Raw genomic sequence first — 13543 nt, 5'->3', positions numbered from 1 at the left:
TGATGATGCTCAAGTAAATCAGTAGAATGTTAATTCTGAAAGTTCCTTGAAGAAAAGTCAGATTTCCTGGAGTATAATAGAAGCTGAATTTTGATGCATCCTCCCTTACTCTGTTATCCTGCAAAAATTCTGGAACAGAGAATTGAAAAATGTGTATGCCACATGGTGTGTCTTCCCTGATTTTCACCCTGTTGTGGTTCCTGTTAGAGCAAACATCCTTATGGAAGCTCAGTGCTCCTGTATGATCCGTTTGCCACCTCATGGCTTCCAAGTCCATTCAGAAAGAAGATTTCTGTGCTATTTTTTGAAAGTGGTGGCTACTGATCCAGGGCTTTGCAATAAAAGAAAAAAAAAATCATACTGTTAATTAGGGTGATTTTTCACATTTCGGAACTAAATCATCTTGTGCATAATTTTTTCTTTCTTCAGAGACTGGCTTTCAAGGATGATTCGTTGTCAATTCAGAGACTGAAACACTCTTTTATTCTTACTTTTTGGGCTGAGACTAAGTTGTTCATAGATGATTGCCCTCTAACTATAACTAATTTTATTGATTGGTTGGGTTCTAAGTAGGTTTGTGGTGTAGGGTTTTCTTTGTCTTTTGGCCTTGTTGAAGGCGGGTGTATAGGTATTGTATACTTTGAGTCGCTTTTTTAGCGTCTCTTTTATATATGAAATCTTATTTACTTATCAAAATTTTTTTTTTTTTCTTTTCTTCTTTTGGGTTCTGGGTGGCTATTTGACTACATTCCTGTATGCTACTTTTGTAGATATGGTTCCACCACATGGCATCGGGTTGTGGAGGACAAATTGATGAGGCAGAAGGCTCTGCTCTTGCTTGATGAGGCTGCTTCCTGGTCTCTTCTGTGGCACCTATATGGAAAAGGAAATAACTCTTTAACCTCTTAAAGTTGTTAAGTTGGATTGTGTATTGCATATATTTTGTGAATGGCATTTTAGACGGTTTGATTTTTGTATCACTGCCTTTTGCATATTGAATGCCAGTGTAATCTTGATTAGCTTATGTCAGCAAGTGGATGCCTATAAAAAAAATGCTTATGTTAGCAAGTTGATGTTTTTAGTTCATAAAATTGATATATTACCGTGATAATTTAATTGTCAAAATATTGTGTGAATGACCGAATACCTTGGTCTTGAGTTTTGTATATTATATATAGACTTTACAAGGATGCTATACATGGAAAGCAAATAAAAGCAAATAAATTCCCTCATGATTCTAGTCCTATACATGTAAACTATAATCTGTCAAATAATATATGCTAACTGTACAGAATAATAAATGGAGAAATAAGGAAACAATTGTAGGCTAAAATAAGGAAAGAAGTGTGGGTTAAAATAAGGAAAGAAGTGTGGACAGCAAATCTGTCCTTTGACAGCCCCCCTCAAATTGATGCAGGTTGATCAACAAGTATCAATTTGCTACTTAGCAAGCAATGTCGATGACGAGGGAGAGCCTTGGTGAAGATATCAGCAATTTGTAAGTCAGTGGAAATATGTGGAAGAGTGATAACATGAGCTTCAAAGGCTTCACGGATAGAGTGACAATCCACTTCAATATGCTTTGTGCGCTCATGATAGACAGGATTGGCCGTGATCTGAATAGCACTTGTATTATCGGCATGTAGAGGTGTAGGATCGGTCTCAGAAAAATCTAACTCCGCAAGCAAACCTCGAAGCCAAATGATTTCAGAACAAGCAAGAGACATTGCCCGGTACTCAGATTCCGTAGATGACTTAGAGACTCTGTCTTGCTTCTTACTTTTCACAAACATCTTAAACTAAAACTCCCTACTAAGATAGTTTTTGCCATTGAAACGAACAATAGAATATTCTCCAGACATTACAAAAACAGAAATAGCCTAGGAAACAAAAAAAACATCGTCAAAGAGCCTAAATCTGATAACAAACCTCCAAATAATCGAAGATCTCCAAGAGCCTAGAATCGAAGAAACCCAAAGAAAACTCCAAGATCACATCACAGATGTGTTGTCACAACCACCAGAAAAAAAAAGAACAAGAACCGAAAAGCTAGGCTAGAGTCCGAGAGCCCCTAGGGCTAAATCCGAGAGCCCCTAGGGCTAAATCTGTGAGCCCTTAGGGCTAAATCCGAGAAAACCCAAAGAAAAAACTAGAAAGCGTGTAAACTCTAGGTTCAGAACACAGGCTCTGATACCATGTCAAAATATTGTGTGAATGGCCGAATACCTTGGCCTTGAGTTTTGTATATTATATATAGACTTTACAAAGATGCTATACATGGAAAGCAAATAAAAGAAAATAAATTCCCTCATGATTCTAGTCCTATACATGTAAACTATAATCTGTCAAATAATATATGCTAACTGTATAGAATAATAAATGGAGAAATAAGGAAACAATTGTAGGCTAAAATAAGGAAGCTGTCCTTTGACATTAATGATTGAAAGAAATTATTTCATATTTTAGAATTTGAATTTATAATGTGTTTTGTAATCTTTCTTTCGATAATCTTGTCTCTTAGAAACTGATAATCAACATGTGCTTTCCTGTTCATGGAGATACTTGGTGGGTCCAATCCCATCCATCTTTCTAAGCCTTGTTTTGATTCCAGAAGTTCTCCTGATGTGGTTTATGATGCTTCTACTGGCTCATAGCTTGTTAGAGTCTTACAAAAAAATGATGATTCATGTAAAGAATTCAGATATGTCAATCAACATGTATCAGAAATCTAGGTTCCTGATAGATAAACTCCATTCATGTAATTATAGAATTTTTTGTCAAGATATCAATGATTTTTATCATATCATGTTTATCCCATAAGGCTTCTTCGATGTGGGATGGGGTGGAGGAGAAAATGAGGAGAAGATTAGCCTTGTGGAAAAGGCAATATATTTCCAAAGGCGGGAGGGTTACCCTCATTAAGAGCACGCTGGCCAGCATGCCGATTTACCAATTGTCCCCTCTTTCGAATGCCCAAGATGGTGGCAAGAAGGCTTGAAAAGCTACAAAGAGACTTCCTTTGGGGAGGGGGAAGCTTGGAAAGGAAAGTTCACTTAATTAATTGGGAGGTGGTGTGTGCTCAAAAGGAGAAGGGGGGTCTTGGCATTAGGAGGATTGCCCTTTTGAATAAGGTTTTGCTGGGAAAATGGTTATGGAGGTTTGCCTTTGAAAAGGATAAGCTTTGGAAGAAGGTGATTATGGAGAAGTTTGGTCAAGAGGGCCTTGGTTGGAGGACTAATGAGGCTCGTGGGACGTTTGGAGTGGGAGTTTGGAAGGAGATTCTAAAGGAGGCTGATTGGTGTTGGGATAACATAGAGTTCAAGGTGGGTAAAGGGACCAAAGTTAGGTTCTGGACTGACCATTGGTGTGGCAATGCAACGCTGTCTCAAATTTTCCCCCTTTTATTCGAATTGGCAGCTCATAGGAATGCAACGGTTAACGAAGTCTGGGACCCGAGTTTTGGCCAAGGAAGTTGGAACATCAGTTTCTCTAGAGACTTTAATGATTGGGAGGTGGATTTGGTAGGTAGTTTGCTGTCCATGCTAAGGGACTACAAAATTTCTTCAGAGGAGGATTCGGTTTTCTGGAAAGGTGGGGGAAGTGGCATCTTTAGGGTTAAGGAGGCTTACAATCTGCTTGTTGCTTCAAATGATATTGTATTTCCGAAAAAGTGCATTTGGGTGGACAAGGTCCCAACTAAAGTTGTGTATTTTGCTTGGGAGGCCACGTGGGGGAAAGTCCTAACCTTGGATAGGCTTCAAAAAAGGGGGTGGTAGTTCCCTAACCGATGTTTTTTGTGTGGGTGTGAAGAAGAAACTGTAAATCACATTCTTCTACATCGTACAGTGGTCCGGGTTCTTTGGGAGATTGTCCTAGTCTTGTTTGGCATTTAGTGGGTGTCTCCAGAAACGATTAAAGATATGCTTTTCAGTTGGAGGGGTTCTTTTGTGGGGAAAAAAAGGAAAAAGATTTGGACTTCCATCCCGTTGTGTATTTTTTGGACGGTTTGGAAGGAAAGGAATAGATTAGCTTTTAGGGGGGGATTCTTATCTATATAGAAACTTAAAAATTTTTTTGTATGTAATCTGTGGAGTTGGGCTAGGGTGTATATTGGAGAGGAGTCCTCTTCACTCTTAGGTTTTCTAGAGTGGCTAGCGTCCACTTGAGGGTAGGTGTGGTTGTGGGCTTCTTCTGGTTTTTGGGTTTGGCTGCTTTGTATACGTCCTGTATGCTGTGTGGCTTTTTGCCTTTTTAATCTAATATCTGCTTACTTATCAAAAAAAAAAACTTGTTGGGAACATCACATGTTTCATTTTTATTTTTATTTTTAACATGAAATTCAAAAAAAATTGGTTAAATGTATTAGATGATTCAGAAAAATCTCCACTCAGGGCCCTTGGGCCTGGCTCAAGTGGCAAGGGTTTGGGCGGTGAAATTGCAGGATTTCTCTCTCTACATGTGTTTACCTAGACAACTTTTTTTCATGAGGATCCGTTTCCAAATATCACGTTGGAGGATTAGATCATCCTAAAACATGTTTGCAACTTAAACTAGCAAAAGTAGGCTGAAGAAAAGATTGAACAAAATTCTCATACTTAACCCCCATTAGAGGTGGCATGCACACAGTTGGACACACATTTGTATGTCAGTTTCTCTTGTTTTGCAACACTATACTTTCTGATACTCATCAACCTTATAAAGTGCATTATCAAATTCATCCCTTATTTGTGTTCTCATATATTGTGCTATTTTTATAATTAAAAAGCAACTTCTCTAATAATTTTTTATGTAATCTTTTGTGAAGTTAATTACATTATATATGCTGCATGGCTATGCCACAATCCATTCCAGTAATTCACTTTTGGTTTCTGTTGTAGTTTTTTTTATTGTTCTCAATTGATCCGAATTTCTTCCCTTTTGCTTGTATAACAACCAATTTTTGTTTGTTCTTGTGTTTGGACTTTAGATGGGTGGTTGCTTGGTGACATCTAGTTATATATACATATGCATACACACATACAGATATATATTATTTATTTTGTTTTATTTTTAATACTTTTCTCAGTTTCCAGTCCCTGGGCATCTTATCCTTTTGGAGCTTTGAGTTTTGTGTGTGACAAACTTTTATCTTTGTGCAGGAAATGAAGAACTTCCTGAAGAACTAATCCTGGTGATGCATCTTCTGTTGCAATCTATCACAAATAAGGAAAACCAAAATCTTTGTCCATAAGAACAATGCTTTATTAGGTTTTTTCCTCTCTTTTGGAATTCAAAGGTGTTACACTCATTTACATCTATTGCTTTATGCCAGTCCCCAACAACTTCACATTTGGAGGCTTGCCAATTTGTTGCAAATGATCATACAGCCCAACTATGTCTTCGGATAGTTCAGTGGCTAGAAGGTTTAGCCTCCAAAGCCCTTGATTTGGAAAACAAGGTAAAAAATCATTGCATTCTTCCTTTTGGTATGTTTTAAGTAGTTTAGTTCTTTAGTGTTATGTCCGTTTTCCCTCTCTTTTAATTTTCCTTTCATGATATTGAATGTTTGGCAAACATTTTGGAGTTCCTCCTTGAGCCCATGCCAAAGCCTTTTCATTGCTGGAAAACTCAGTACGAGTTCTTAGTATCCTTGTTAAGATATCCTTGTGCTTATCTTTGGTGGACCATTGGTGGCTAGGAATTAAAACGAAAGTAAAATATTCCCGGTGATCCATTATGAGGTCCACTAGTATATTTTCTCCTATCTTCTATGTTATAGTTGCTATTCTTTCCATTCTTGTCTTTTTAATGGATTTCCATGTAGGTCTCAAGTTGTTCTCAAGCTGATGAGATACATGCTTAAAATAAGATGAAACTTTGAGATGCATACATGCTTGGAATTGCTAAATATATTTGACTTTTGAATTAATGCATTTGTCACTGCCTTTTTCTGGGAAAGGATTCAGATATGGAAATCAACGCTTGATTTTCTTTTGCTTTTTCCCTGACAAGTATATATTTTATTATCCCATTTTGTGATGTAACTGCTCCTTTTTCATTAAAAGCTAGCTTGCTCTGAAGCTTCACATAGTTGCACTGAATTGCACTGAATTGTACCATGTATCCATCAATTAGTTTGACACATCAATTAATTAATTCTTGCAGGTGAGGGGTTCTCATGTTGGTACGTACCTTCCCAGCTCTGGAATTTGGCATCATACTCAACGGTTTCTTAAGAAAGGTGTCTCCAATTCAAACACTGTCCATCACTTGGATTTCGATGCTCCAACACGTGAACATGCTCCTCTGCTACCTGATGACAAAGTACTCTTGTACATGACTGAGAAATTCCTGCTAAGTTTGTTTGAATTTTATGCATTCATTTCCTGCTGCAATGCTACCCTGATTGGACTATGTTAATTTTGAAAATAATCTTGCTTGCATGTCTGTATGTTAAGTGTGCAATGGAATATGAAAAATTATACTGTTATTATAGCTTCAGGAAGGTAATTTTATATCAAATACTGTTAATCTTTTGGATCAGGATATCCCAACCTGTGAACATGCTCAACATCTACCTGATGACAAAGCATTTCCATACATGACTGTCAAAGATCTACTTAGTTTGAACTTTGTACTTCAGTCTCCCATTGGAGAATTCTAGTTGTGTTTGCTGTACTGGCTACTTTTTTATTCCTGGCTTTGCTCTTGGTTTTCTTACATTTCAGATTTTTTTTCTTTTTTTCTTTTTTATTTTATTTTTTTAAGATTTTGTTAATTTTTTATTTAAAGTTTTCTTAACCTATTATCTGATATGGGAGATTGGAGGAAGTATTTTGACGGTTTAGATGTGGAGAAAGTCAAAAAATTAGAGGAGCTATTTTAAGAAGAAGAGTTGTTTAGTGTTTTGTTGTACTTAAATGGGGACAAAGCTCTAGGCTTGGATGGGTTCTCTATGGCCTTCTAGCTGTTTAGTTGAGATTTTGGGAAGAACTACATGAGCCATTTTTCATAGAGTCTCATCAACAGGGAAGGTTTGAAAATGTCCTCAATGCCATGTTTTTGGTGTTAATCCCAAAAGAAAAAGTGTGTAAAAGATCTAAAAGACTTTAGGCATTAAGCTTGATGTGTGGTTTGTATAAACTTCTAGCTAAAGTATTAGCTAATAGACTAAAGAAGGTGATGGGAAAAGAGATATCCAAGTTCAAGAATGCTTTCATGGAGGTAAGACAAATACTAAATGCGGTGCTTATAGCTAATGACACCATTAACTTTATGTTGACAAAGATTCCTGTGGAGTTATGTGTAATCTTGACATTGAAAAGACATGATCACATTAATTGGGCCTTTTTGCTATCGATCCTAGAAAAGATGGACTTTGATTAGAAATGAATCTGTTTGGGTGCCCTTTTTAAATCCGTGGTGGCTTGGGATAGGGTGGAAGAATGGTTTCATAAAATGCTGGTGATGTGGAAAAGGCAGTATATATCTAAAGGGGGGAGGTTCAATCTGATTTAGAGCAGATTTTCGCTTTCACATATTCTATGTCCTTGTTTAGAATTCCAAGGAGAGTTAGATTCAAGTTAGAGAAGATTCAAAGAGATTTTCTCTGGAATGTGGGGCATTATGTCTAAAGCCCCACATTTGGTGAAGTGGTCGATTATTTGGTGAAGTAGTTTTTTGTGTTCCTTCTTGTTTGGTTGTGGCTTTTGGTGACCGTTGTATGTGTCCTGTGTGCTTTGGTGCACTATTTTTTTAGCGCTTTTATTTTTAATAATATACCCACTTTTTTTGGTAGATAATAAAGTGAGTTTATTATGTTTTTTTTTTGTGTATATTATTTAAAAAACATAATAAACTCACTTTATTACCTATAAAAAAAAGAAAAAAGAAAAAAAAATTGTATAAGCCCCCAAACTGATCTGAAGCCTTTTCAAGTCTGAATCACATTCTACGTATTAAATCTTCAGATGAAATTATGTTATCATCGGAATTTGTTACAGAAAGCTTATTTTTGTTATTAGTTCCTATTATTTTGTTGTATGCGTTTTTCCTGAAAATTGTAGAATTTGAATATCTTGAAAAATATCCTTTTGTGGATAAGGAGCCTAATAATTTTACTCCAATAGAAACAAGATGAATCTCTTCTAGAAGATGTCTGGACTCTATTAAGGGCAGGAAGGCTGGAAGAGGCTTGTGACCTTTGCCGGTCTGCTGGACAAGTATGCTAATCTCCCAAGTGTGAGTTTATGGACCACTGTTTTTTTATTTCTTTTTTGTTTTCCTGACATATAATTCTTTCTGTTAGCCATGGCGAGCTGCAACTCTATGCCCATTTGGAGGATTGGACCAATTTCCTTCTATTGAAAGCTTGATGAAGAATGGAAAGAATAGAACTCTGCAAGCCATTGAACTTGAAAGTGGCATTGGTAACCAGTGGCGCCTTTGGAAATGGGCTTCCTATTGTGCATCAGAGGTAGATTCAAAGGATTGAATACATCTCTACCATATTTACATTAATCTGTCTAGCTGAAATGCATTCTTGTATCGAGACTATGAATGAAAGCCTGAAAACATTACAATTAGCATATAAGTTATAAATCATGTGACCTGGTTTGTTCCTTAAAAAATATATTTTTTTGATAGACAAAGAGAACCATTAGATTAAAAAAACGCCAGAAAACAGGGGGCGCTCCCTAAGTACACAGGCTGTATACAAAGAAGGCCCAAAACAAGGCAACAAGAGAAAAATAAAGTCTAATAAGGATTAGCTAAACAACAACCCTATCACCCAACAAATTCCGAAAAGAGAGATAGTCCAAGTCCAAGTCCACAAATTGTTGAGACCATTCAAGCAGGGACTGAAGAAAAAGTTTCCTCAAGCTCGTATTTGTCATCTCTTCCTCTAGGAAGGTTCTTCGATTTCGCTCTCCCCAAATACACCAAAACAGACAAATAGGCGCCATTTTCCAAATTACACTCCTTTTCTTCCCCATGCCTTTCATTTTCCACTCAAGAAGCAAATTTCTCACGGAATCCGGGAGCACCCACACCACCCCAAACGAAGAAAACAATAAGTTCCAAAGATCTCTTGTCTTACCACAATGAATTAGGATGTGGTTCGCCATTTCCTCATTTTCTTTGCACAGGTTGCATCTATTAGCCATAGACCAACCCCTCCTCATTAGCATATCTATAGTGGAAATTTTACCCCAAACTGCTTCCCAAGCAAAAAAACGAGTTCTTAAAGGGGCATACGAACCCCAAACCTCCTTTTCTGGAAATAAAGGGCTATTGTCTTCCTTCAAAGACCTATAATAAGAATTTACCTTAAATGTTCCTTTTCTCTCAATTTTCCAAACCAGAAAATCCTCCCCTTCTTGCACCCTTACTGCAGAAATGTAACCCAAAAAGCGGTTCACCTCCTCTAACTCCCAATCTTGAAAGGGTCTTCTAAAGTGCACCTCCCAACACCCACCTCCACCTTCTTGTCTTCCCCACAGATCAGCCACTATTGCAGAATTATTAGCTGCAATTCTAAACAGCAAAGGGAAGAGATCCTTTAGCTTAGAATCTCCTACCCACATGTCCCACCAAAATCTGGTTCGTCTCCCATTTCCAATATGAATCCTAGTTCTGAGAAAGAATTCCTCCCAACCCTTCCTAATGTCTTTCCAAAGGCCTGTCCCATAAGACTCTCTATATTAGGTATTAGAGGTTATTAATTGATGTAGGCTTGAATGTTAAAGAACTGGTTTTCTCTGTTGAGTGCCTGCATCTATTTTGTCTAAGATTCCAAACATTCTTAGAGTAATAAGATTATTTATTGCAAGTTTTCTGCTGTATTTTGAAGAGAATTTCTGAGCAAGATGGTGGAAAATACGAAACAGCTGTATATGCTGCCCAATGTAGTAACCTAAAGCGCATGCTTCCAATCTGTATGAACTGGGAGGTATGTCTTTCCCCTCATTGATGCAAAAGCCTTGAGTGTTGCTTACTTTCCTATTTTCAATTTTTTATTTACATGATTTACTTTATTTATACTGTCTGTTAGCATTTTTCCAAAAACGCTCAGGTTCTGAAAATATGAAATGCCTAATCACAGCATTTGAGCTCCTTTGCTCCTTCAATTGCATTTTGTACCTAACCTTGAGGCACTCTGGCTGCATGATTGTGGCGTTGTGTTGGCATTTTTAAAAAGCATATTGATTTTTTTTTTTCTCATTATCCTTTAAATTGTCTTCGAAATCTAACATCCCCTAATTATTCAGTCTGCATGCTGGGCAATGGCCAAGTCATGGCTTGATATTCAAGTGGATTTAGAACTAGCTCGCTTGCGACCTGGTGGAACTGATCAATTTAAAAATTATGGAGATATTGTTGATGGTAGTCCTGGAGAAGGTGACAGTGAGTCTCAGTCTTCTGTTGGACCAGAAAATTGGCCATTCCAAGTCCTGAACCAACAACCAAGGCAGCTTTCTGCTCTTCTTCAGAAACTTCATTCAGGGTATACATATGACACTGGTTTTGTTGATGTTATTTCCCCACAGTGATATCATTTGATATAAGGCATTTCTATTTTCTCTGTGATCTAGTGACACGGTACATGAAGCTGTGACTCGAGGCTGTAAGGAGCAGCATCGACAAATTGAGGCAAGATTCTCTCTCAGGAAAAGAGTTTAGTTATTTAACTATTTTATTACGAGTTTTCACTGGTAGAATGGATTCACTGTTCAAACAAATGTTTTAGGTGCCCATGTAACATGGTTATTACATTCTTTGAGGATGGTTGGTGGACAGCAGGCACTACCAATACTACACAACAAAGTGATTTCACGATGGGGATATAGGAACAAGCTACCTGCTTTTAAGATTTTTATGCTTAGGAAAAATACTCTGTCCTGACCTTACTAATTAAAGTTGTGGTTAGATTGGGTGTGCTTAGTAACTTGTCTTAAAATGAAGAAGATACAAATAAAATTGGGGACCCCTATCAAGTTACTGTTTTGGTGATGAAAAAAGGATTGTCAAATGGAAAGAATTGAAACCTCTCCCACTCGTGCATTGAGCAATCTGATCTCTGAGTATGTCTGCCTAGAAGCCCATTGTTTTCCTTCCATTTCTAAAAATATTTGTATGATAGTACATGAAGGTTCTTAACGATTTTGTGCCTAGAAGGTCATTGTCATCCTTCCATTTTAAAAATATTTGTGTGGTAGTACTTGAAAGTTTTTATTTGATTAAAACCTATGTTTCTTTCCTTCTTCTAACTCCTCACAGGTAGACAAAGATTAAAGAATGCAAAAAAATAAATAATATAGAAAAATAAAAAAGAAGATACTTTGTAAATTTAGAGCCCGTTTGGCAGTGATTTTAGAAAGTGTTTTTAATATTTTTAACACTTAAAAATTTTTATTGTTCAAGTATTAGGAAGGCTAGAAATGTTTTCTAGAATCACTACCAAACGCACTCTAAGAGTGTGTTTGGGAGTGATTCTAGAAAGCATTTATAGCATTTCTAACACTTCAATGATAAAAATTTTTAAGTATTAGAAATATTAAAACCGCTTCCTAGAATCACTACCAAACGAGTTCTAAATCTATTTTCCGGAAACACTTTCTATGAGGATCTTGTACCATGTTGATGCATCATATAAATATATTATTTACCATGATAAATAACTGTTTGTTGATAAATAAGGTATATGCATCTACATCCTGCGTTCATCTTACATGGTTGTGGGCCATACTGTTCCCCTTTTTCACTTCTGAGTTTCTGTAAATTTTTGCACATTTTTCACAATAATTATTGATAAAAGATGAACCTTTCTCAGTTTGCTTACACTTTTTTTTTCACTCCTCCTTAACCTTGCATTATTGGACAGATGAATCTAATGGTTGGGGATATCCCACACTTGGTGGACCTCTTATGGTCATGGATATCACCATCAGAAGATGATCAAAATGTCTTCAGGTAATATTATGTTACTACTCTCCATCTGAGTGTAGGTTTTTGTGTCTGGAGTTCATGGACAATTGGGTTATTTTTCTTAATTTGATCCACTCCTATTCATTAATATGAACCTTCAAACTTTTGGACTCATGATGTGATGCCCCTACCCTGGAATTATATTGGTCAACTATCATTATTAATCTAAACCTTCAAACTTTAGAATTATTTTCGTGTACACACATCCTAAAATTATATTGACCAGCTATCACATCTATTCATTTGAAAGTCATTTCATCATGAAAAACACTGTTTGAATGTAATGACTTAAAAAGAACATGAAAGATGTCTGTTACATATGGCTCACTGGGTGAATATTCAATTTTGGGTGGTTGATTGGCCATGTTAATTGAATATGAAGGTGTTCTTGACAAAATGAAAAGGACATGGCTAAGCAATTGTTTCTTGGTGATAAGTATCATTTCATTTAGTGTGAAAAATACCCTTGATTTTGAGCTGAATTTTGTGTGCTTGTTGTCAGGCCTCATGGTGATCCTCAAATGATTCGTTTTGGTGCACATCTAGTGCTTGTGCTTAGATATTTACTTGCTGATCAAATGAAGGATTCTTTTAAAGAGAAAATTATGGCTATTGGTGATCTCATTGTCCACATGTAAGTAATTTTAAGTTATGATCTGTACGCAGTTGTTAAAGATTACATTTATAGATTAAGTAGATCTGACTGGAAGATTCCTAGGTCAGTAATCAACTAAAATTGTTAGTTTGAAAGTCCTTGATATTTTTAATTTTGTGGTATGGATGTATAATTTTCTTGCCTATCAAAACATATATTTAATATTTTTCAAGCCATTATATTTTTGATAGGTTTTCAAGCCATTATATTTAGCTGTTAGGATATAATCTTGTTGTATCGATTTGAGAACCTCCTGGCTGAAACATGGTTCCATCCCCCGTACCCATTCCTTGTGGAGAAGAGATGCCTTACCTATCTTCTGAATGTTGGACATTGGGTTTTCTTAGTATATGACATTAGGTCTCTCCAATGAAGACTGCTGTAGTTTAGAATGAAAGTCTTAGGATATCAAATATCAGTTTTTTTACATAATTCTCTCTGTTATTCATTTTTAATTGTGAAATCCTATTTCAGGTATGCAATGTTTTTATTTTCAAAGCAACATGAAGAGTTGGTTGGTATATATGCTTCTCAGCTTGCACGGCACCGTTGTATTGACCTCTTTGTTCACATGATGGAACTCAGGCTGAATGCCAGGTATGGTTATCCATATTGAGCTTATGTTTTGTATTTTATCTTTAACTCTTCGCCTTCTTTGTTCTTTTTATTTATAACATTGAGATATTTGTTTACAAAATGCAACTTGTTTATATGTAAAGAGATAATATTACAGTGTAAAGAATTTTATAGTCTCCTATCTTAACATATTATTTCCTCCTATTTACCATTCCTTTTTCTTTTTGATCACTAGTGAGACAGTATTAGGCAAGACAGTTCATTGTATTGCATTTCCTTATTTTAATGAGAAACTATGAAATACATTGTATTGCTGTTTAGCCTAAGAAATAAATATAGGTGTTG

The 13543-nt window shown here is 36.3% G+C and overlaps 1 protein-coding gene across 2 annotated transcripts in view; it reads left to right on the top strand.

The window, feature by feature from the left end:
* The window catches only part of LOC100242984 (nuclear pore complex protein NUP107), a 29625-nt gene that overhangs the window by 7966 nt on the left and 8116 nt on the right, over positions 1-13543 (top strand). For both annotated transcript variants that reach the window (XM_059739412.1, XM_059739413.1), the window contains exons 4-15: positions 771-891; positions 5144-5170; positions 5312-5437; positions 6145-6303; positions 8109-8201; positions 8288-8455; positions 9833-9931; positions 10251-10486; positions 10575-10632; positions 11864-11952; positions 12470-12601; positions 13097-13219. In XM_059739412.1, coding sequence (XP_059595395.1) covers positions 771-891; positions 5144-5170; positions 5312-5437; positions 6145-6303; positions 8109-8201; positions 8288-8455; positions 9833-9931; positions 10251-10486; positions 10575-10632; positions 11864-11952; positions 12470-12601; positions 13097-13219 — 1431 coding nt within the window. The remainder of the gene's footprint in view (positions 1-770; positions 892-5143; positions 5171-5311; positions 5438-6144; positions 6304-8108; positions 8202-8287; positions 8456-9832; positions 9932-10250; positions 10487-10574; positions 10633-11863; positions 11953-12469; positions 12602-13096; positions 13220-13543) is intronic.

Source organism: Vitis vinifera, chromosome 9, assembly GCF_030704535.1.
Source record: "Vitis vinifera cultivar Pinot Noir 40024 chromosome 9, ASM3070453v1".
NCBI classification, from domain to species: Eukaryota; Viridiplantae; Streptophyta; class Magnoliopsida; order Vitales; family Vitaceae; genus Vitis; species Vitis vinifera.
The sequence above is the reverse complement of the archived record's forward strand: the minus strand, read 5'-3'. Positions and strand labels throughout refer to the sequence as shown.